Source organism: Sebastes umbrosus, chromosome 9 (genome assembly GCF_015220745.1).
Source record: "Sebastes umbrosus isolate fSebUmb1 chromosome 9, fSebUmb1.pri, whole genome shotgun sequence".
Lineage (NCBI taxonomy): Eukaryota > Metazoa > Chordata > Actinopteri > Perciformes > Sebastidae > Sebastes > Sebastes umbrosus.
This window is the reverse complement of record NC_051277.1, coordinates 22,463,441-22,487,656: the sequence shown is the minus strand read 5'-3', so window position 1 is coordinate 22,487,656 and position 24,216 is coordinate 22,463,441. Positions and strand designations below refer to the sequence as shown.

Below are 24,216 nucleotides of genomic sequence, written 5' to 3'. Positions count from 1 at the left end.
GGGTGGCATTTAGCTCACCGGTAGATTGAGAGCCAGGGTCAGATATGAGAAATTTTGAATTCCGTGATTTGATTATGTTTGGCAGTGACTAGCTTCAGTGATATATGTTCTGAGAGGAGGCTGTCTGGATTTTCAATTGAGGAGAATAGTTTTCTTAGTGATCGCTAGAGCCACATATAAAGATGTATTGCTTGTTGTTATGGAGACTGAAGGTCGTTGAGAAGGCAGATGGAAGGAGATAGTGGATTGTTAACATGCCAAAAACTCTGATAGTGTAGTTGTGACCTCTCTACAAAAACCTTGAACCGGGTGGCAGGACCAGTTGATGTGTAAGTAATTGTAGTGGGTGCCAAGTTCACATTGTGTGCAGTACTGTGAGTTAGTAAATCCCATTGCGTGCATTTTTTGGCCTGTGAGATGTGTGCGTTGTATTACCTTGTATTGGATCAGTGGTAGATTAATATTTCTGACATTTGAAAGGTGGCTTGACAGATTTGTGTCCACAAATTGTTGCCTGGATTGATACTGAGGTCCTTTTCCCATTTTTCTATTGGTAATGATATTGTGGGATCAGATGTAGATAAGATTTTATAAAGTTTTGAGAGTTGTTTTGTGGTATTTGCTATGATAGTGAACTGGCTCTAGGGACGTGGAATGTCATCTCTCTCACTGGAGCGGGAGGTGGAGCGGTATCAACTAGAAATAGTTGGGCTCACCTCCAAGCATAGCACTGGTTTTGGAACCAAACTCCAGGAGATGGGCTGGACTCTAGACTTTCATGGTGTCATGGGAGTTTGCCCATCCAGTCTAAATGTATTTTGTGGACTTGGAGAAGGCTTACGACCGCATCCCCCGCGGAGTCCTGTGGGGGTTACTGCGGTAGTATGGGGTACCGGGGTCATTGCTATGAGCCATCCTTTCTTGTATAACCAAAGTGAGAGCTGTTTCCTTATTCTGTTTGTGATTTTCATGGACAGGATCTCAAGACACAGCCGGGGGGAGGAGAGTGTCCGGTTTGGGGGTCTCTGAATTGCGTCTCTGTCTTTACAGAAGATGTGGTTCTGTTGGCTTCATGAGACCGTGAACTTCAGCACCCACTGGGGCGGTTCGCAGCCGAGTGTGAAGCGGTCGGGATGAGAGTTAGTGCCTCCAAGTCTGAGGCCATGGTTCTCTGCTGGTAAACGGTAGATTGCGCCCTCCGGGTTGGGAGTGAGTCTCTGCCCCAAGCGAAGGAGTTCAAGTATCCCCGGGTGTTGTTCACGAGTAAGGGTAAAATGGAGCGGTAGATGGACAGGCGGTTCGGTGCGGCATCAGCAGTTATGCAGACGTTGTACCGGGTTGTTGTGGTGAAGAGGGAGCTGAGCCAGAATGCAAAGTTTTTGATTTAACAGTCCAGCTACGTTCCGACCCTCACCTATGGTCACGAATGTGCTTCCTTCATAGGCTGGGTGGGCTCAGCCTTAGAGATAGTCCAACTGGTAAGAGGCCTCAAGTAGACCCAGGACACGCTGGAGATATTATATATCTCGGCCCTAGATAAGCACAAGATAATGGATGGGTGGATGGAGGATGATATCGAGTTATTTGTAAGTGGAGGTACGTAATGCCTTTGTCCCTCCATTTTTTTGCATTTTATTGGAGATCTGGGTTTTGCCAAAGTGGGGTTAATGTGCAAGGATTAAGTGTGATATTACTCATATTATTTGCTTTCCACCCGGCTTTTAGAGTATTGGAAATGGTGAGGTAATTAAAGCAGCTATGTTTGGAGATGGATTTGGAGTCTAAGTTCTGGCTGGTCCTTTTTAAAATTAATTTTTACAAGCAACACCACTTAATGCTTCAAGTGAGAGATCCAGTCCTTGATTTAACAATATATAATTTATTTACAACAATTTCAGGTTGAATTACTATACATACCTTTCTGAAATGTCATAGATAGATATATATACATAAGGCCAAGTAAATACTTGAAAGCACTTAGAAACGAATTTCCAAAATTCTACCCACAAATCCATATCATTGTCCAAAAAGTACAGAAAATCTCCTTTAGCAGAAGTTTTTCCATTGCCACAAAAGTTTTGACAACAATTTACATTGACGATAAGGAACACAAAAGGTTAAAAAAAACAAACAATAAAAGGATTATACAATTGCATAAGCGCTGTGGCATGTAATAAATACAGCATTTTTGACTTGCAGAAAGGCAAGGAACATTGAATCAAGGAACTAAATAGAAAAACCATTCACAAGTACAGAAGTCTATTGTTCTTGTGACAGGGAGGTTATGCACACACCCAGTCTCACTCACACACACATACAGTCACTCACAAACAGGCACACGTCCTTGACACTGAATAGTAATGAGTGACATAAAAAGTACAGTTGTGAGATGTAACAATTCCCCCCATAACTCAGGGATAAACTTATAAACCCTTGAGCGAAGCGTGTGTGTTACTGACACAAGTCTCACACAATTATCAGGCCCAGACTTCATCATGAAGGGAACTGTATTCATCACAGACACAGTAATTGCAAATTTGTTAGATTTGTTGGACAAGTTAGATGTGAAGATAGATGCTGAAACATCCTGGCGGCTGGTGAATTACATTACTGAAAAGTGCTTAGACGACACATCCAAGACAATGACGGGGTGATAACATTTCACACACACAGTCTGACTGTACAACTGTCATGGCTCATCTAAACATGCTGTGTCAACACTGGCTCGTCAGTGTCCAAGAACTGATGTCCTCTTCCCCCAGTTAGCCTCCACACAGTCCCCAGTGTAGTGATTCACTAAGCGTTAGTGACTATTTCCACCATGTATTTAAATGCTTACAGTTAGAGAAATAATCAGGTAGACATATGCAGAGTAAGGACGAACAAAATATGTATAGAAACTTCCTGTAAAACAGTCTCTAAACCCTTAACACTGCAAAAAGTCGTCACTGCTAGATCGCCAAAGAACAGTATATAGGCAAACACGTCACGGTTTAGACTTGACAAATGCTGCGCCAGTTAAGTGTCTTTTTTTGGCTTCATATTAAAATATAATTTACATTTCTTTACAAAGTGATAAACTGACACATATTACTGCTCAAACAAACAGCATTAACTTGCCTCAAAGACAAAAGCGAGGAAATGAGATAAAGAAATGATTTGGACTTTCAGTCCGCAGTTTAGAAGAGACAGCGACTCTGACTTATTCTATACTAGCTGCAGGTAAAACAATGCTGAAACAATATTCAGTGGGTACAATATGAGGATGTAGTGGCCTCAAATGATATTCATAAAACTTTGGTTACCAATTCTGCTGATATACAGTATGCAAAGTGACAGCACACGGCTGGTATAGAAAAAGTATTTACATATTACATGTGACGATGATCCATTTCAACATGAAAAGATTTATTTAAGGTGATATCGCCATTTTTTTTTTCTCAAAGGGGCTTGATCCCATGGTTTTTTTAAAGTTAATAAAAAAGTTTTATTTTATGGCATCTCTGCATCAAATCGTACAGGGGCTCGTAAAAACTTGTTGGTCAAGAGGAGGCGTGTTTAATAGGATGAAAAAGAGCTAACAGGTGCTGAGATGCCACACAAAAATAACTTCTAAGACTAAAAAAAGAAAGACGTACTTTTTCCCCACTACAAGGAAACATAAATGTACATTCCAAATATCTGACAATCATAAATCAGTTAGTGTTAAAGGTTGAAGCTACGGGAGCTGGTAGGATGGGCTGTGCTAGCTGTTTGAATAAGAAGGGATTTAATGAAAAGGGCTCTTTTTATAACTTTAACAGACAACTTCACATGCAACCCTGAGGCAGACGGAGAGAGAACTATGGCTAATTTAGGATTGCTCACACTTTTTTCAAAGTACAATTACTAAAACAGTGGACTTTTAAAGATACTCTGTATTTGTGTTGCCAGACCTGACAAATCCATTAATTAAAAAAACAAAACAGTAATTGTGTAAATTAATGCAAAGTAGCAAAATATAATAAGCAAATGTGTTGCATGAATCTGCTGGATCATTTTTGTCATTCTGGCTAGTCTAAAAAAAAAAAAAAAAAAAAAAACTTTCAAAGCATCCTTTGTGAGCAGAGGCGTGACATTATGCATAAGCCACTCTTAACTTTCTCTGAAAGACAGGCGTTTCTTTGATGTGGAAATACTGCTTTGCCACACAGCAAATATAGAATTCCCACCAACATTGCTTTATGAATTATAAAAACAAAGCTGCACAACTACCCTTTCATCGCGAGTAATCTGGTGCACATTTTGAAGAATTTGTTTTCAGATTTTCTATGGGGGGAAGTGTTCTGCATTATTCATATGGGATAATAACCCCTTTGGCCATGCATTTTATGTTAACCATCATCTCTGCTACAGAATTAATGTAATCAGGGGGAAAATGTCATTTGCAGAAATGAGTTTTGACGACATTCAGTGTTCACATATATGCAGCTGGAACGCCTTTCGGCCCTATGGCTCCTTAATTAGCGGTGGAGTTTGAAACAGGAAAAACAGCACAATGAACGATTGGGGTAATACGAGACGTGAAATAAACTGGACGGACGGACGGACGAATGGCTTCTGAAATATGACTTTAGTGAAGATATTACTCAGTCCTCCCTCAAAAAAGTTCAAACAACGCGAACCCCACATATATTGATTTAGAAGCAGGGAAGCTGTGAAGCGTCTCGCTGAATCAAGATGTCAAGATGTTACATTCACAATAGTGATACCGGCTGGACTAAAAAACAAACAAGATGAGACGGGTTTTTGGGCCTCTGACATACAATCTATTTTAAACCTGCAAGTCCAGGATGTGCTACAAGCTGTCTGTGTGTGTGTCTTAAGAAACGGATAACGACACACATGAGACGTTCGCCTATACAGTATCACTGGGTTTGGGAAGGGAACGTTCGCAGACCCTGATGACCTTGATGAAAACGTGTTCAGCGTCTGAGATAAAGTCATAACGAACCTGCCGATTGCATATGTCGTCTGTTCTCTTTAACCTGAAACGACTGGCACCTTTTGTCACATCCCTTTTTATATTTAATATTTAGCACATCGTTTTTTGAATCCAAGTTCAAAAATTATTCATTGAATTTGCAATATTGGCCATCAGTAATAGCATTACGTTTGCATATTGCTCCTTATTAGCCATAAATGGCCTATTTATATAAAAGGCATGGAGTTCATTTAATGTTATCTTTAAAGTAGAACCAGGGTGTGGACTAATTTAACTTTGATGGAAAATAAAGGGTATATTCTTTACTGAGTTCATGAATACATTTCCCCACACACCCAAACTCTCATTTGGTCTGTCATTTAAAGATCTTTACTCTGTTCCATGGGATATAGGGACTTAATCCTTTACTATCTTCTAAAGTGAAGAAGAGGGACATGGGGACAGCTCTGCTCTTCGATTCCTGTGTTGTTTTTTGTGTGTTGTTGTTGTTGTGTTCTGTACTTTTTCCGCTGCACCAGTCTCTCCCCCTTTTCTGGGTTAGCACTCGCCATCGGAGACCAGGAATATCATGGCTTCTTGTTTGCCAATGTCAGCCATGACCGTGGCCAGCTGGTTGATGTTGCCGCTGTGGAAATGTTGTGCCTCCCACAGGTCCAGGATCACAGAAGTTGGGCTCGCTTTGGATGCAAAGAAACTCATGTGTCTGCAGAGAGGAGAACACAAACATAACAGTGAGGGAACAATGAGACGTTTTTATTAGATCAAGCGATGTGCACATATCAAAACGGACAGTCTCTCATTTTCTCTACAATAACAGAGTCTTAGGAAAACCTTTTCAGCCGGTATTTTATAGCGCCGCTGCTTCTTGTAACTCCGTCAATGTCAAGTTTTATTGGGTGTTATATTGCTACATCCTGATATGCTGCGTTGGAGCACTAAGTAAAAAAATGATAAGGTATAAGAACACAGTCTAGCTCCTGAAAACTGCCATCAAATACAGAATCTCTGGCAATTTTCATTTGAAGCTTAACAGCATAAGCCTCATTCCTCTTTATTTGATGTTGAAAATGGCCCTAAATCCCATATAGTAAATCCTATATAGACTTTTCACAGCTAAGTCGGAAGTGACCTTTTCCATTTTAGGAGCAGAACCTTTACGATCAAACCCAATCAATGACAACAAAGCAGTGGCCACAGCCAGCTGTATATTTGATGTTGAGTGGGACCTGATCCCCGCGGTACCCGAAGATGCTTGTTTGATTTAATGGCCTTTTTCTGTTCTCCAAATGTCTGGGGCCTTAACTGTTATGTAGAGCACACATGACATTAGAAAGAAAAGAGAACAGCATAAACCCTTGGCACAAAGGGGGATTGTGTTGTGAGACGAGAAGCCCCAAACACCCTTTTCACCTTGAGAAAGGTCAGAGAGTCCATTACTTTCACGTATCTCCTGTTTGCCTAGTGAAGCGTTCTGTGATGGTTATAAACATGTGGCTGCTTTGGCAGTACACAAGCACCGAGAACACAGTGCCACCCTGCTATTTTGAGTCAATTGGATTTTATAGTGCACACAGCCTTCCCTCTGCGTCGGGAGAGCACAACAAAGAGAAGTGTTGGTCAAAAAATTGTCTGGGAACGAACCTCTGTGTCATTATTCAGATAAAAAAGACAGAGCTTAGCGGCCGATGTGTCAGCCCCGCTTATTCACCTCGCTGTGTGAAACAGGAGCTTATCTTGTATGGCTCAGACACAGCCGTTTGCTCAGTCTTAGGAGAGAAAGATCAAATAAAAGGTTCTTGGCATTTTAAGTTTTATTGATTGGTCCCGTTCCGCTCGGTCTGAACGCTTTACACACACAGAAACAAACACAGAAATACAGCATGACAGAATGCCAAGGAGCTGCTGCCTTTCTAGGAAAAACATGTTGTTAAGGACAGATCAAACAACGGAGCAGTTGTTCCTTCTCCAGGCCTAAATGAGAATTGATTATGTTGAGCAAAACATTGCTAATTAAACCTGTAGTGCATCAATTCAATTTGTGATTAATTGGGGTAAATAAAGTTGATTGGACAAATTAAGTGTACGCGGTGGAAATTAAATTGGTGGGGGATAAGGGATCAATGCCTGGCTCCTTTCTGTTACAGGTACTTCAGTGATAAAGTACAGTAACTGCGAGAACGAATTGAGGTCGGCACAGATCCAAACCTATTTCGTCTTTTTTTTTTTCTTTTCGTCGCTGATGGGCAGCTAGCTCGCTACCTTTCCAATTACAACGGTTAAGCAGAATGTAGCAGGTACAAGTTTAGCTGCCGACTCTAAGCTGCTTACCTGTTCCTGAGGGGGAGAAGAGGGTCGTGTTTTCTCACAGAAATGATAGCTGTATCCATCAAGTCCACATTAATCCTGTAACGTTAGCTGTCTCAAATGAGGATTAGTTTGCTAAGGCAGAACTTTGTTTACCTGAACTTTCGGAAAAAACATTTGACTGCTGTGAAACACTGATTGTGTGCAATGAGTGTTTCATAGTAACATGTTAACCTCTACGTTAGTATGACCCTTCACGATCAGTGTGATTACATGTTGAGTATTGTACATATACTGCTGTGCATCTTCTATTCCCCAGGGGTTTGGATAAATGAGGCTCTGCTTCATTTCTTGAGCGTTTGTTTAAGCCAGTGGCTTCATAATAACACAGTTTCTGTATCATTTCTACACAAGTTTGTATATAAAACTATTTAAAAAGATATGCTTTTTTGCTACTTAATAAGCCTCATTCTGTTTAAACCCAGACCTAGTATTTCTGCACAGTTGCAGATAAAGATCAGGCTACACTAAGATTGATAGTAACATACTATTTTTAGAATTATATTCCAGTGGTGGCTGCGTAGGATTGTTTCTGACTTTCGTGATCCAAACATTTCCAATAACTCCAGAGTGTTGTAAAGTCCAAAAGTCTTGACATAAAGTATTGAAAGTATAAAGTATTGAAAAAAGATAGATGTAATCTTTTTTTCTATCTAACGAAATATTCTGTTTCAATCCATATTTGTTGGCGATTCAAAAACAACATTTTCACATTTTCATTTGCACTCCCACTTGCCACACACAAATCTAACACCATAAATTATTTTTAATTAATTCATTAACCACAATAACAAATCTATTTTGGCTCTAACATTATTATACTAATTAATTAAGTAGCTCAAAAGACATCATCACTTTGTTTATGTTGACGAAACTGACGAGTTAAATTCATTAAAGAAAGTTGATTTAATAAAAATGACTAACTCATTTATTATACTGAATCACCTTATTGAAATTGAAGATTGTTATGTAATATGGGGGGGTGGAGGGGTCTCAGCCTTTCTCAGATACAAATAGGGGGGGCTTCAAGGACAATAGGTTTGAAAACACTAGTCTAAGCTGCGCTACACTGATCAGTGATCAGATAAGGCATTGTGGTATCGTACAGTTGGGTATTTACCTCTCAAGTTTAAGTCTTTGTGCTAGCATTCTCCAGTCGGCTCCGTTGGGACAGGGGGCATCCAGGCTGCTGCAGATCTTCTGCCTGATGAGGTACGGGATCTGAAAGGCGCTGGGCCCCGCCAGAGCTGTGGCGCTACTGTCAATTAACAGGAACTCAGAGTCCACAGCTCGGGTGTCCTGGTAGGAACGAAAACCATAAAGCACAGCCTTCAGAAAACAAGCACAGCGTAAGAACAATTCCTTTATGACTAATGAATATGCTGAATAATAGTGGTTGCGTAATCAATCGCTAGTTGTTATGCTGAACGTTACCTTGGCAATGTTAAAGTCGAGGCTAAAGCTCTGTCCCTCCCCCTCCACCTGCCACACGCACAGCTGGCAGGTGAGCTCGCAGGTGCTGAGGCTGAGCCGCTCCAGAGTGAACGTGCAGTGCAGGTACCGCTGGGAACCGTTCCAGATGTGGTAGAACGGGATCTCCTGCAGAAAAAAAAACATGCAGCACGCACAAACAGCAACGCAGCGGCACAGTTAGAACTGCATGTCTGAAACACGCCGCAACAGGACCGCCTGCCTAGAATACACTGAGATCCTCATTAATTACACTGGCGTTAGCTGTCATCCTTAGGTGAAGATGGCTAAATATATCTGAGGCGACACACTGACAACAGTCAGCTAAGTTAAAGGGAGATAATGGGATGTTATTTAAGGAAGGGGTTGACTGTATGAGCTGATTAGAGAAGCAATCAAACTTCGTATTTTAAGACATAACACACCACATCTATATCTGTGGCGTGAGAAACATTTTCTATTCCATTATTTTCCTGTTAATTCAGCCTCTCTTTGCAGGTATGTACTGTGCGTGCATTTCTGGGCAGAGCTACAAATGACGCTGATGGCTGAAACATCACAGCTCTACTTTGAATCTAAAACACATCATGTGACATAGAGATGTACAGTATATGCATGCATAATAGCTTTGAGTAGTACCGCTGAACAGCACCAGCCTCTGTCTACCTGGGAGTGTTTGCCAGAATTTATTCAGGGCTGACAATTTCTACATCTTTCTCTCTGTTGCTCCATATTCATGCCTCATTTGCATATCCCAAGAGAAGCAAAGCGGTAACCCTGAGAAAAAAAAACAGGGCACACTAACTCTTCACTTCACCCTGGGTTCAACAGCTGACAAGAACTCAGTTTGAGTGTGAAGTGGGGCTGCAGATCAGGCTGCTAACCAAACGGGGGCACTGTTACCCAGTCAGACGGATGACGGAGGGAGCCGGGTGAGACGCACAAAAGTCTCCACGGGGGCCCCAGGGAGACTAAAGGCCTTTTTTGACCGCACTGCTGAGAGGGGAACAACACTTCCAAATGAACAGGCACAGTCCAGAGGAATAAGCCTCTGTTCTGGGTGCATTGTTGCTGCCGCTGCTTGCTTGGCACAGCCCGTGTGTTCTCTATGGGGACCTGGTGCTGCTCAGTGCTTACATAGTTACCGCCAGAGCATTTTCTAGTTCTTTGAACAGCCCTCGTGTCTTATGTCGTTGCTGGGCTGCAGTGCAGTGGGCCACGCAGGTGTGGGGAGTGCAGTAGAGCTTCCAAGAGTCAGGTTAGGAAGTTTCAGATATTTACATCCTGCTCTATATTTCATCTGAGCTCCCTTTGAGAGAGCGACAACTAGGATAATCAATCAGCTAGCGGCTCTGGGTTAGTGCACACAACCCCGGCTCCATTATGCACACATACAGTATACACCTCACGCAGGAGCATGAGCGGACAAAAACATGCACTCTACGCACAGAGGTGCGCACACACACACACCCAAAAGATTCCCTCGACACCAACAAATGACTTAAAGTTGCACACAGTGCCAATAATGGAAAGGTTATTGGACAGAGGAGTCCTGCAGTAACAGACTGAAAAACACTCCTCTGTGTGAATCTTTAAAGTGATCAACTGAAGCCAGACCAAAAAACATGCTTAATTAAAACTCTGAAGCCACTAAAATTAAAACAACTTTCCGCAGAGACCCTCATTAATGAGTTGTTTCTGAAGAACTTTTCATTACTCAGTAACATTGCTTTTGCCCACACGTACTCCATTCTTCCTTTATTTCTCTGGATGGCTAATTTAAAATAACTCGAGACAACATGGATTTTAAATTGAGTACACACACACATTAGAAAGCCCTATAACTGTTGATACACAAATTTGACCGATTCAGCCAGGCACTTCTATTACATCTCCGTGCTCCCGCTCTGATCTGGAGTGACTCCCTGCCCCTGCCGCCCCCCCCTCAGGGCGGCACAACGCACCTGGTAGCCGGCTAGCAGCTTGCTCCTCCAGTGCGCCTGGGGCATGTCATGGATGGACAGGCGCAGGTTGTGGTAGCTGTCTTTGAAAAGCAGGACGTGAGGCTCGTCAATCAGCCGACCCCCGAGCTGCCGCTCCATCTGCATCACCTCCTGATGAAAGAGGGAGAGAGGCGAGGCGTCAGGGCTCAGAGGAAACACATTTACCATCGCAGTCGCAGGGGTAAGTGAAAATGTGCAAAACAATCCATAACTGTGTAGGTTTCCTGTTTACACTTTTCATGGTGCAGCATCACTCACACAAAACTGTACAGTTTGGAACAAGAATATGTCTACACACACACACACAGAAAAGAAATGCAAAGAAATACAAAACAAGACATGGGTAATGGTGGGAACACACACACACACACACACACACACACACAGGTTTGCTTGCTCACTCTCACACACAAACACAAACACAGCACGAGCATGAGGCGGGTGTACAGCACATCTTAGGACAGGAAGATGGTGTCTCTGCATGCGGCCGCAGTGGGCTGGACCGACTTGTCTCCACAGTGCTTTAATGTCACCACAAGGTTGATCCCCTGCCTCAGTGTGTGCGCCCAGCTTCCAGCCACTGCATTAGCATGCAAATGCTGCAGCCATCCCGGCCTACTAGCTACCTGGGCTGTGATGAAGTAAGTGAACGAGTCATTAGTCAACTGCTCATTGTTCTCGCATGGTGAATCTTCTTAATTTCATTTTTGTTTTTGTGCCAGGAGAGATTTGTAAATGCATGCTTAATATTTTAATCTCTGTGGGACTTGCTCAGTGGACCATTTGTTGCCGTCCAAATGACCATCTGGAATGGGATGATAATATCCGCCGCATCTTCCTCTGATCTATCAATTCATTTGGAGCTGGACGCTGTGTGCTGAGCCCGTCTTTAAGACTCCAATGCTTTGGACGGCGTTCACATGTGCTGCCTACCATCGATCAGAAGAGCATATTACAACAGAGAAAAACAGACCCCTGAAATTAGCGTTGTGAAAAGACCTCAGAAATAAGATATGTTCTTTTAATCTGTCTGAGCAGGGAAACAAGATGGCAGCAGAGGGAAAACAGGCAGCCAAAATGCGCCTCGGAGGCAAGGAGACATATCTCAAAGACAAAGACTCCAAGAGGGAGATGTGTGTGTAGATAGTGGCCATATGTTGAGCGCTGCATGCCAGCATGGTTGCCCATGGTACGATTTCAGCAAAGACATCTAATTAAGCTGGAGGATGGCAGTCATTTCCATCTGCACAACACAGATTCAAATTTTCCAGGATTCCACCGATTCCAATTATAATGGAAGGGAAGCTGTTAATTATCCATTTGGAATCTCTACCTGCTTTTGTTATTTGATGTGCTTTCTCCTTCACTGAATAAGCACTTTTCGGTTCGGCCTCGAGAATTGCATTCCTGTGTTTGCTCGGCGCGTTGCTAATTTCCATGTTTGCTTAGTGCTTATCTTCTTGTTAACACAAATATTATGCCCCCCCCTGTGATTATCCATCTCGATTCCTGCATTTACATTTGGTTTATTCCTTTCACCCAAATGCCACAGCGCATTAAAGATGTACAGTGATCTGACTGTATGTAGCTAGCTGGAATATTCCCCTCACTGTGCTGCCACGCCGGAGCCTTGTGATGTTACCCAGCCCGCTTACTCAGAGAGGGAAGGTCACACAATGGCTCTGAATCAAAGCGTCGAGGTCTAATGAGTTAATAACAGGGGGCAGTGCGTTCTCCATAGAATTAAAAGCCCTCTGCTATTATGTCTGTTACGCAGACAAAAGGCACATTATGAGGGCTTCTGGAAAGGTTCATTTAACACAGTTCTTAAGCACAATTATTTGTTGGGGGCGATTAGCATTGCAAATTGGGGCTGATGGGCTTTGATCGGGTCTCTGACCTATAGCTGCAGATCTTTAAGCCTGCTATCAAGAGAAAGCGTGCAGAATGCCAATTATCTTATCATCAACATATAGCTACTAGAATGAATACTAACTCGCCTGTCTAGCAGTTCAAGGCTGACACGGTAGGATTACAACCAAACAGGGTCTAGGGCATGGCACTGCGTCTACCTGACAGGGACACAGAATACACGTCCTCCTTTAAAGTGTGGACATGTCCTCGCTTTCAAATGACACTGTCTCGCTTGTTGTTTATGTGTGCCTAAGTGCCTGTGAGTGTGTGTATTAGAGTGTGTGTTTTTGTGCAGGGTTTCAGCATATGTTCTGGACGGAGAGAATAATGGCCCTCTTTACGCCCCATTATCCTGTTAATAAATGACAGTGTGAGCGAGCTAATAGATGAGAAGCTAAATTTAACCGTATTATTTACTCTTTCTGGGCGAAAACAATGCACCGTTTTGAATTAGTTTATCAAATCACATATTAATCATCAAGTCGGAGCTAAATTTGTGTTTTTCAGCCAGTGCGGATAAGAAGAGCAGTTTCCCTTAAGACACCCTGACCCTGTACAACCGTGGAAACATTAAGATGCATGAGATGGGCAAGAAGTTCAAGTACTGCAGGAGAAAAACCCCTTTTGTTCTGACGGAATTCGAGATAGCCTGTGGTGTGTGTGAAGACTGTGAATTCAGAGCCGGGCAGAGCCAAGACCACCCCCTGACATTCAATGAGGCCGGCTAAAGAGAGTGAGATAGAGCAGGGAGGAGTGAAAGGAGTAGGAGCCAGAGAGAAGAGAGACAGAGGCAGCTTAACATTTGTGTCTCCAGGTCACTAGAGTGGCCAGCTTTAGCAGGAGAGATAACAGGATTACTGCAATCATGGCCACAGTTTTTCTATGACTTCAACCCCCTTTTCCCACCCTCACTCATCTCCCACCCCGCTCCGCACCCATCCCCTCATCCTCCCGGCTTGGACCGGAGCTGGGACTGTGATGGACTGGGGCTGGGCTCCACTGGGGAAACAAGAGACACTCATACAGCTAATCTCTTCGGGCTGGTGCTGACAGAAAGAGGTTAGTGGCTGCACCAATCTCTCTCTCACAACAAAAACAGCCAGCCATCGGATGCAGGAAATCAAAGTATTAGCAGAGGCCTATATATACATATAAATATATAAAAAGAACTGGACTGGTTCAAAGCTGCTATGCTCCTCACAGCAAGGTCAAGCTACTACACGTGGTCTCCTATTGTTCTGGATTGGTGTGTAATAAACCGATTAACTTAACTAGCTCTGATGGGGATTATAACTAACGTTTGATCAGTTAATTTGTCAAGCTACATGTCATCTGAAACATAGAGATACACGCAGCCTTTAATATCCTCATAAACTCGCCCTCACCCCTCCACTCTTAGCTACGTTGTGTGTGCTCATGTGTTTAAAAACGTGCGTTCATAGCTGCGATCCATTTCCAGAGCTGCTCTTTTCAGGCAAATGCATTTGTTTATAGAGAGTAGCCTGGCTATGTGGGCTCCATAAATCTGTGTATTTGTCAGCAGGATGTGACAGGCTTTTCCTCTCTGACTGAGAGTCTATCAGTCTGAGCTCCAGTGGCCGTGCCCGCTACAGTCAACTCTGATTAATAACTACAAATAGAAGGGACTTGTCTGCTCAGTTATAAATGGGGACTGTGTTTGCTAGGGAAAAGATGCACATTCTGCTTGATAAATCACAGAGCAGGACGGGAAGGAAAACAGCACACAGGAAAACAGAAATATAATATGGAAACAATTTCTCTGCTGGGCTCAGTGATAAAGCTGACTGTCTTGTTTAACTTAATGCCAGCAATTACTGGGCTATGCTCTTCTGTTTTTTATCCCTAGAATTCCTTGCCAGTAACTATTCTGATGGAGGATCAGAAAACACTGTTTGTGCTACCCTCTGTACACATGCTGGTTTTCTCTCCTCTGATACATAAAAGCAAAAAAGTTTCTGCTCAAATGGAGCTTGCTGCTCGGGAGCTCGGGAAGAAAACGTCATAGTGGAAGGAGCACATAAACAGTTTATGAGCAATCGCTTGAGGTCAGACACTGTATAAAAGACTCCAGGAGCCACTGTTTAACCAGTTGGACGTCAATTAAACACTCATTTAACAGTAGAACATACACTTTTACAATCAAGGGACAAAACGCTGAATGTATTGGCCTCATTACATGAATATTGATGAAAGCGTAAATTCAGCAGTCTGAAATACAATACAGGGAGTACAAAGGGAGTTAACTCAAACATTTCCTCACCATTTGGGAAATTTTATGGGTGTTAAACATCACTTAAATTCACTACAATGGTGATTAAAGAGTCTACAACCATGCTAGCAGCTCTGTGAGACTACACTTAGGCACAGCAGCGCTTTGAGCTAAACGATAACATTCTGTTGTTAAACAGGTATAGGCTGCGTCCGAAATTCCATACTAACATGCTATTTAGTACCCTAAAACAGTATGTGAGATATTTTAGTATGTCTGAAACCATAGTGTGAAACCAATAGTGCGTGAATCGCATACTATTTCCGGTGAAATATTACTGTATGCAACGTTGGACCCTACGGCGGCATAAATATCCCACAATGCAAAGCGGTTGTGACGACAACGTTCATAACAGATGTTGACAGACGGCTCTGTAACATCAATAAGGCTTCTATTTAATATTTCACTTTGCTAGGCGTAATATATTTTTTAAATTTGTTTAGACATTATGATTCTCAGAAATCATCGTTTTGGTCACATGAGTTTGGCACGGGTTACCATGGTTACACGTCTCAAACCGGCAAAGAGGCTCTCAGGAAGTAACAACATAAATTACTGTCCGAAAAAATACATAGCCTACTACTGTTTATTCACACAGTATGTTGAACGGTAGTGCACATACTGTATGTAGTATGCATAGTAAGTGATTTCGGATGCAGCCATGTTTACCATAGCGTGTTAGTATGCTGACATTTGCTAATTTGCACTAAGCACAAAGTAAAGCTATTGGGAGACTATTGGGAATGGCATTTGTTTTATGGCATTAGAGGAAAAGTCAGAAGGTTACATCCTCTGTGGACATGAATGTCTGTACAAAACTTCATGGCAATCCATCCAGTAGTGGTTGAGATAATTCAGTCTGAACCAAAGTGGTGGATCAATATGGCCAAGCATAGAGCCAGATATTTGTATCAAACTCTACTGGATTAGTATTTAAGGTGGCTCCTCAAAAAGTCTAGCACTCAATATGGAAAAATATGACTTATGCTTCAACCTGTGTAAAAAATAAATCTGACAGAATGAGGGTGGGTGGTTTATAAATCATTCTACTTTTCTTATCTTTCTTTTAACTGTACAGCAACACATGTGGGTGTAATGGAGGAACATTTGGTTATCAATAAACACCAGGATATTTTGTTATTGTCCACTATTCAAACATGGATTATGCTCAGTGGTAAACATACTGAGGATTTTATCCTTCACACCAAAAGCTGACAGATTGTGAATATCGCATCTAAATATAAAAAAAAACTAGCTGCACCATGTTCCCATCCTAAAAAGACACCTTGGTCGGCACCCTTCCAGTTTAATTAGATAATGCTGTTAGGTTTATCTCTGTACTGAGTCGGAGGCTCGGTTCACTGCAGGTGTTTCAATCAGTTGTGGGATGGCAGAACATCAGTGAAGCTCTCCCACAGGTCTAGCTGGGAACAAGCGAGTGCACAGTGAGGGCGCTACCAAACGCAGATCATGTCTCCTCTGCTGCTGCGCCAGCCTTGGCTGGGCCCATCAAGAGTGGGACACACATTAAATATTAACTTAATTGGTCCCGGCAGAGCCCTGCTAACATACGGCAAGCATCAGACGGAAATGTCACTGCTTCCCCAGAGCCCCCGCACACTTAGGATCAAAGACAATAACATTGGTTCTAATCTGCTGTAATTGTGAGATAAGAGATTGCATGGTAAAGCGTGCATAAGTGTAGCGTGCGCGCGTGTTTGTGGGTGTGCGTACATGTCATTCTCGCTGATGGAGGCTTGTCAGAGAAGACTGACAGCCAGCCAGGGGACTGGAGAGAAAACCTCAGTATCCATTTTGGTTTCTACAGTTCTCTCTGCCACTGAACAGCCAACAGAAAAGGCAGAGAAATGCCTTTTCTGTTCTGCTTTTTCATCTCCCATCAAACGTACAGCCTGTTTAATGCATGGAAAGTCGACTTCTTGTCTGAAAAACGGGGCGCAGTGCCTTAGCAGGCTGCAAATGCTGTCATAAAATTCACATGTGCTGAAGGTGTACTGTACATCAACTGAAACCTTAAAAAAATGCTGCTGTGCTACTCCACCATACCACCTACTGCTACTCCACCGCTGTTGCACACCACAGTTAACTTTAATGTTAGCCATAGTGAAAGTCTAATCATAAATGGTGCATTTTAAAGATAGTGATTAGTGATTAGGCTGAACCTCTCCAGGGAAGTTTAATCTCCACTCAAAGTGGTTAATGTACTTGCTAAATGAACTGCTCCCTCCATAATAGCACCAAGAGCAGTGTGAAGTCGAGATTACTAAACAGTGTGGGCCACGTTCTAAATCACTCACTAAAAACTACAAAACCCTGGAGACGCCGTGGCTTACCACAGGACCAGGTTGTGTGAGAGACGGGGAGCTAATGCACTCAAGGGCGTCGAGGGAACGGCAGAGTATGGCAGCACAAGTGCTGGAGTCAACAAGCTCAGATGTCCTTTTCCTGGCTAAGAGATCGGGAGAATAGCAGAACAAGAGCTAGCCAGAGGGAGACACACACACACACTCACAGAGAGAACGAGTTTTTGTGCACCAGCAGCCTTCCTGCATCCGACACAGGACGTGCAAGGTCATTTCAACAGTCACACTGCAGCAAAACACCACTGGGTCACCCGATGATCTGAATATATGAAAACAACTCTATCATTACAACTGGTTTGACAGCAAGTAAACAAAAAAGCTGATGTCTATCTGCAAAAAAAAAAAAAACACTTCTTCTGCAGAGCTGCATCAGCTGTACAGGCTTCACCTCCCATTTTACATTTATTTCTACATAAGAACACAGATTGTCAGCCAGCAATTTCCCTAAGCGCGCCTGCTATCATGCAATAGCTGTCAGAAACAGGAAGATAGCAGCAGGGGTAGAATTGAGCCACAAAAAGACAGATGTAAGCTAAGAGAGGATTTGATAATTCTCACCCCACAGCTAGAGCCTGTGCACAGTTCTCATCTCATCTTCAGCCCCCGGAAAGTGAGAGTGCTAATTTCAGCTGGAGCCCCCCACTGCCTCCCATTGTTTATGTCCCACAGCCATCCATAGATGGTGCTGGTGGTGAACCTCTGCACGAGGAGGTCAGCCATTACAGCTGGCAAGAGCGGACTCGAGTGGGAAGTGGCTCTTGTGGCTGGTGTCAGACGGAGAGGAACAGCTTGGAGAGAGGTGCGGAGAGAAGGAGGGAGAGCACAGGGGTTGCTGGGAAAGGATTGGGGCAGGCTCTCCTTTTAATTTACTAATTAACCATGCAAATGAAATCTTAACAGGCTACTCAGAGGCAGTCCTCGGGGGAGGGAGGAAGGCATTAGTGCTTGATTACACTGTCCATGTGGAGAGCAAAAAAGAGAAGCGAAATATGCTGTTGAACAAAGTGATGGGGAAACTTCTGGGCCCACGGCAGCCAAGCGGAACCGCTGACAGCATGAAAGGAATTAAACATCTCGGTAGGCACGCACACAAAAACACACAGAGATTGTACTGTATACCATGATTAACCTGGACAAAATGTTTGCTGCTTGAATAGACGCCACAAATCACACACCCTTGAACTGCACATGGTGTAATCAGGCCTGCAATATTGTTCAATTTACCATGGCAACGCCTAACTCCTACATGCTTGCACTGATTTCTACTAACCTTCCAATGTGACAGACAATGCTATTACACATAATAGTCTACCTATCACTCAGGCGATGCAAAACTGCTCGACCCATGCAATCTCAGGCTGAGAAGCTGCCATCCAAACAGAATAACAGATTGTACCATTGTCACAGTTTACCTTGAAGACGTCTTGTGTGTCATCCATGCAGTAGACCCTGATGTTGTACTCCAGCGTGGAGCAGTACGCGTCAGAGAAGAGCACCAGCCTAAGGCGCTTGGCAGCACCCATGTGCAGGGACTCTCCCACCAGGGCGAGGGTGCCCAGCTGCTCCGAGAAAAGCCGGCACGTCTCGGCCTCCAGCTGGCAGTAATAGGGCTCCGACACCAGCTCCTCCCCCATCAGCAGGACGTCCTGGAGGGAAAAAAAAAAAAGGTTTGGATGGAAGGTCAAGCACCCAATTTATGTAGGAGGGAAGGGTAATGTGTTTCCCTGGGTGCCTGATGTCTGTATGTGTGGGTGTGTTTGTAAAGGTGTTGTCAGGAAAGTAGTTTGGCGCAGTAGCAAGGCCCCAAACTCTGTCTCTCTTGCAGTGTGACAAACGAACATTTAAGCCAAAGGTCTTTAAGGTAATGTTACGTAAATGTCTGGGTAACTGAAAAAAATAAATACTTTGTTCTTGCTTCAAATTCCCCTTTTCACTGCTGTACACTTACCTCATACTGACATGAAGACACACATTTCCTCATAAAAAGACACACATCCTATAGAACACCATCAATTTACTTAATAATGCATGAACGAGGTACTCAATTGACATGAAAGGAGACTCGAATAGATTCCTGGCAAGAATAGATGGTGCTGAAGAAAGAAAAAACTGTGTAGGTGCAGTAAATATTGGATTGTTGGGATTTCCGGAATTTCCTTCAGCCATTGAGATTTGTCAAGGAAGGTGAAAACAACTTGCCTATTTATCTGCAAAACAACACTACTACCCTGTTGGTGAAAAGTGTTGAAAAAAACCCCACCAACAGGCAGTACAAGAATTCATTGGTACTTTAATTTGCCACGTTGAAAAAATAAAGACAGATTCAAACATGTCAGAGAAGCAACATTTGTCTTGCTTTGTTACAGAGCCATATCTCACAACTGCATCTCTAAAAAAGATGACAGACTTGCGAAAATATCCCATCCCATCACAGTATGGGATAGTTTTATGAGATAATTCCACTGCTCTCCGGGCTAATTTGATGGGGACAAATTGGACCCAAGGTGACAACATTTTCTCTAAAATCCCATCATGCCAGTTGACTGACTCCTCTCATTACCCAATCAAGCTGAAGAGAGCATTCTGCCTGCCAAATGCCCAGCAAGCCCCTCTAGGATCGATTCAAACAGACACCATCTACATCAATAGAATTAGTATTGACACAATTCATTTGCTATGCAACCACAATGGAGTCTCACTTTTTCATCATCTGAATATTTCTTCGGCGTGGAGCAGAGAGTGAGGTGGCTCGATTACGCCTCTGAGCGCTCACTCTGCGAGCATTTCTCCTGCTGATTCTGCATGTCCATTTTCACTATCTCTTTATGTCTTTCTCTTCTTTCCTGGGCCTTATTTCCAATCTCCCACTCTTTCTAATCATTCCTCTACATCTACATTATCCGCTTGTCCACTTTGCCTTTCCCCTCTCTGCCTCCTTTTTTTTCATTTCCCTTCTCTTCACACTCTCTGTGGTTGCTCCGACTCTCATTCTCTCGTCCACCTGACACTACTTCCTTTGGTGGACACGTAGTCAGGCCGTTGGGCTATATTTGGTCCGGCCGATGATTAAAAGTGCTGGTCTAACCTCTGCCTCAGACAGGCCAATCCATCCCACCGACACCCCACCGCCGCCACACACGGGGAGGCTGAATAATTTATGCACAATATCGAACATGAAAGAAGACCTACTAACACTCCAAAGCCCACTAGCACCCTTTCCAATCTCTGGATTGTGAAGATGTGTATATTGCCTCAAACCGCATTTGTTTGCATGGGTGTGTGCGTGTGCGTGTGTGTGTGTGTGTGTGTGTGTGTGTGTGTGTGTGTGTGTGTGTGTGTGTGTGTGTGTGTAGACACCAAATGTTCTTCCCAACTCTATCCTATTGGAGTCTGGCAGTTCTGGTTACTTTCAAATTTCATGGACAGAAAAATGGGGAGGGAACTCTGTAATTGGAAGCAGCGGTCAAAAATGGTCAAGGAGCACTCGGGAGAGTACTTTGAGGATCAGTAATTTGCTTAGAGAATTTCTGTTTTGAGAAACATGTTGCCTAGCAACTCTTGAGCTGGAGAGTGCCGGTGCTTCCAGGCTTTTGTTCCAGCCCAATGAGAAAACACCTGATGGTCAATATAATTTAAACAATGTGGAGTGGATGAGTGCTGGGCCAAAACTACCTCCGCTATACAGCATTGAGTGCTTTCCGGTGCCAGTTTTCACGTCAGTGCTGAGCAAGTTTGTACTTTTTCAGGGGAAGCTCTCAGTGAGTTCAGTAAGACTTTACAAATTCACTGGGTGGCAACTTTGTCTTTCTATGGAGGATTTGCGCCGGAGTTATAGTGCTGTCTCACCTCCCAAGTGCCCTCATAGTTCTGCTTCTTGAGGCGGACGGCCCAGTTATCGAGGCATGCGTCAGAGCAGTGGTCCATGCTGAGGATAACTGGCCGGCTCAGGACCACCCCCGGAGGGCCACAACTCACAACGGGGCTGAGCAGGGTCTGGCAGCCGGCCAGGGGTAACCTACACCAGGGAGAGAAGAGAGAGAGGGGAATGACTCTAGATGAAGTGTTTTTTACTCATCGAGTTATTAGTGAGAATTTACTGGTTATCTCTGCAAATTATCTAGCAGCTGTAACGGAGAATAATTAAAGCCTGCTGGACTTGCTGACTAGCTGGAGCTAGTTGCGATGACTACTGAGTAATAACATAACACTATCACAGCATGCTACAATGACTGTGCCTTATGAGACTGAGTGCAGCAAGCCAGATAAACAGTGTTTTCCAAACAATTCATTTAGCTTAAATAGTGCACACCCTGGTAAAAGGCTACGTTATTTATTTACATCCCTCCTCCACAGTACTGGCACAGACTCTTAAGCCTTTCCTAATGGAACAGTAGAGCATCAAAACAAACAGCCTAGTGGCATCCAGGGAAGACTGCCAGTTAGGCAGTGTTAAAGAGACCCACCTTAAATCTTCCTTCCTCTGAACAGTGAGATAAATCTCATAGATCTTTCCTCTGGGGATGGCCTCCGGAGGAATGAGCAGACTGATTCCTAATGCAAATAACAACAAAGGGAGAGAGAGGGGATGAGGAAGAGGGGGACAGGCTCATTTGTTCTGACTGAACAACGCTTTTGTCATCTTACAAAGGAAGCCAGCCCACTCAACAAAACTGTATGGCTGCAAAAACAAAAAACAAATCTATTCTGAAGGTCAGAGGCAGCCTCCGTCAGGTACAGTAGATGCAAATCTATGCACCGGCAGCCGAGGCGGCACACGTCCCTGCGGTCAACAATTAGCTGAGACAAAAGCACACGCTGCAGCGCAAGTTTAAATGTCCTCCGTCTGCCACCAAGTAGATAATTGAGACCATGGAACAGACTACTCAAGGAAAATTACACTTCCCCAGGAGAGTGTGGGAATGCACCTTGGAGAATAGAGAGAGCTATTGAGGTAGTTTTAGTGTTGTGGCATTAGTGTTGCGATTCTCATGCCAAAATCATCCACTTAGAATCCTATTTAAAATGTGGTACAGACAGTGACTAAGTGACAAAACCCGTATTGTAAACTGGGTCTGTTTACCATAAAAATATCTGTTTGAATAAGGCGAAGGTGCCTGAATGCTCACAGCCTTGTCTGAATCTATAAACTGTCTTCCATGCACCCGCTCTGAAACTATGCTAAATGACAGCATATATCTCCTCTGAGTGGATGCAAGTGCTGATTTTTTGTTTTTCTGTGTTCCAATGAGAAGATGGGTGCCAATGCGTGGTATAGCCTACATGGCTTTGAGTTAATCCATGCATAAAATATCTGTAAGGGAGCGGAAGAGAGAGTGAAAAGAGAGAGAGAGTGATGGCAAGGAAAACACGAGAAGAAAAGACCTTTTCTCCCACAAGATACTGGCTTACTGGCACTGTCATCGGCTAATCTGGACAGCCTACAATGAGCCAAGTGAAAACACTGTCTTCCAGTATAATTATATAAGCTCTGTACTCAGCTAATGCGAAGAGGAGAAGCAAAATAGAGGACTAATGATGGTGGGCTTTTTATATCTTTTATCAGACTAATCTTTAATGGACTTTCTCTGTTCCTCGGTCTATGCATGAAGCACACACAATTGACACTTGTGGACATCAGCTACATATTCAACCAGCTCTGTCACAAGCGAGGGGCCTAATTGGAATAATTTGTTCAAGGTCTTATTCCAGGAATCTTTCAGAGTACAGTGTGTTTGGTGCACTCTCTTTATTTTTTTGTTAGATCATCTCATCACTTAACTATTTATGCTGTGCAGTGGAGACGTAGATTGGTGAAAAACATTTTACTAGATCATGCATTTTAGATAGTATAAAGGCCTTGCTTTTTTGTATCATTGAATTTTTGGATTAGTCACTTTTTAGATAAACAAGTAAACCTTTCACATGCATTTTGGTGTTTCATCTTGTTCCTTTTAACAGTTATAAACTAATTTGTATCACAGAGAGAAATATAGCCTGTGTACTAAGCTGTTTTGTGTGAAGCGCTGAAACACTTTTATGTGCGTTATCCTGCTGCAAACCTATTAGGAAACCCACATGCATGAGATTTAAAGGCTGAATGCCCTGGGTCGGTTTCAACGAGACAGTGAGACGTTTATGGGTCTCAGTTGTTACAGATAAATTATCCTTGTTAATGTCCAGTCAGAGACATTAATGTTGGTATAATCATCATAGGTAATTGTCAATGTATGAAAAGTGCAAAGCAAATAAAAACCGACTTGTTCCCACCGTATTTCTACATTTAGTAGCAGATGTTACATTGTTTAGGTACTTTTCTTGTTTGTTGGAGGTATAGCGTCAAACAGAACATCCTACAGAGGATTACTGAAATCTCCCTGCCCTTACTAAAAACAGACTTAAAATGCTGTGTATACTGAAACAATACCAAAGTGAAAACTACTCCTTGCTTCTTATCTTAGAGTTTTCATGAATCACACCTTGGAAAAAAATTATACATTGTTGCCTTTTACTTCTGGAGCTACAGTATAAACATAAAGTCTTATGGACTGGGAGGTAACTCATCAATTGGACACTTTTGGGGTCACCCAGCATCATTAGCGCCACATGGACTGACACCAATTGATGCTGCGCCTTACTGCACCTTAAGTGAGTTTTTTTTTTGGTCTTCTTTAGTGTAACAAAGAGCTATAAAAAAAAGAAATGATTATGAGCATCATTAGTTGAAATTGCCTCATGTATCATAAAAAGAAAAAGAAGCAAAACACATCTTGTCTTGTTAGCAGATATGTGATTTCAGCATAATTTTTA

At 43.0% G+C, this 24,216-nt stretch overlaps 1 protein-coding gene across 8 annotated transcripts in view; it reads right to left on the bottom strand.

Annotated features, from left to right (window-relative positions):
• Positions 1–5,339: 5,339 nt before the first annotated feature.
• Positions 5,340–24,216, bottom strand: part of unc5a (unc-5 netrin receptor A) — a 286,747-nt gene continuing 267,870 nt past the window's right edge. For all 8 annotated transcript variants that reach the window (XM_037780571.1, XM_037780572.1, XM_037780574.1 and 5 more), the window contains 7 exons: positions 21,873–21,960; positions 21,256–21,424; positions 18,822–19,055; positions 10,783–10,932; positions 8,783–8,947; positions 8,469–8,647; positions 5,340–5,687 (listed from right to left, as the gene is read on the bottom strand). In XM_037780571.1, the coding sequence (XP_037636499.1) occupies positions 5,522–5,687; positions 8,469–8,647; positions 8,783–8,947; positions 10,783–10,932; positions 18,822–19,055; positions 21,256–21,424; positions 21,873–21,960 (1,151 nt within the window). In that variant the 3' untranslated portion in view covers positions 5,340–5,521. The remainder of the gene's footprint in view (positions 5,688–8,468; positions 8,648–8,782; positions 8,948–10,782; positions 10,933–18,821; positions 19,056–21,255; positions 21,425–21,872; positions 21,961–24,216) is intronic.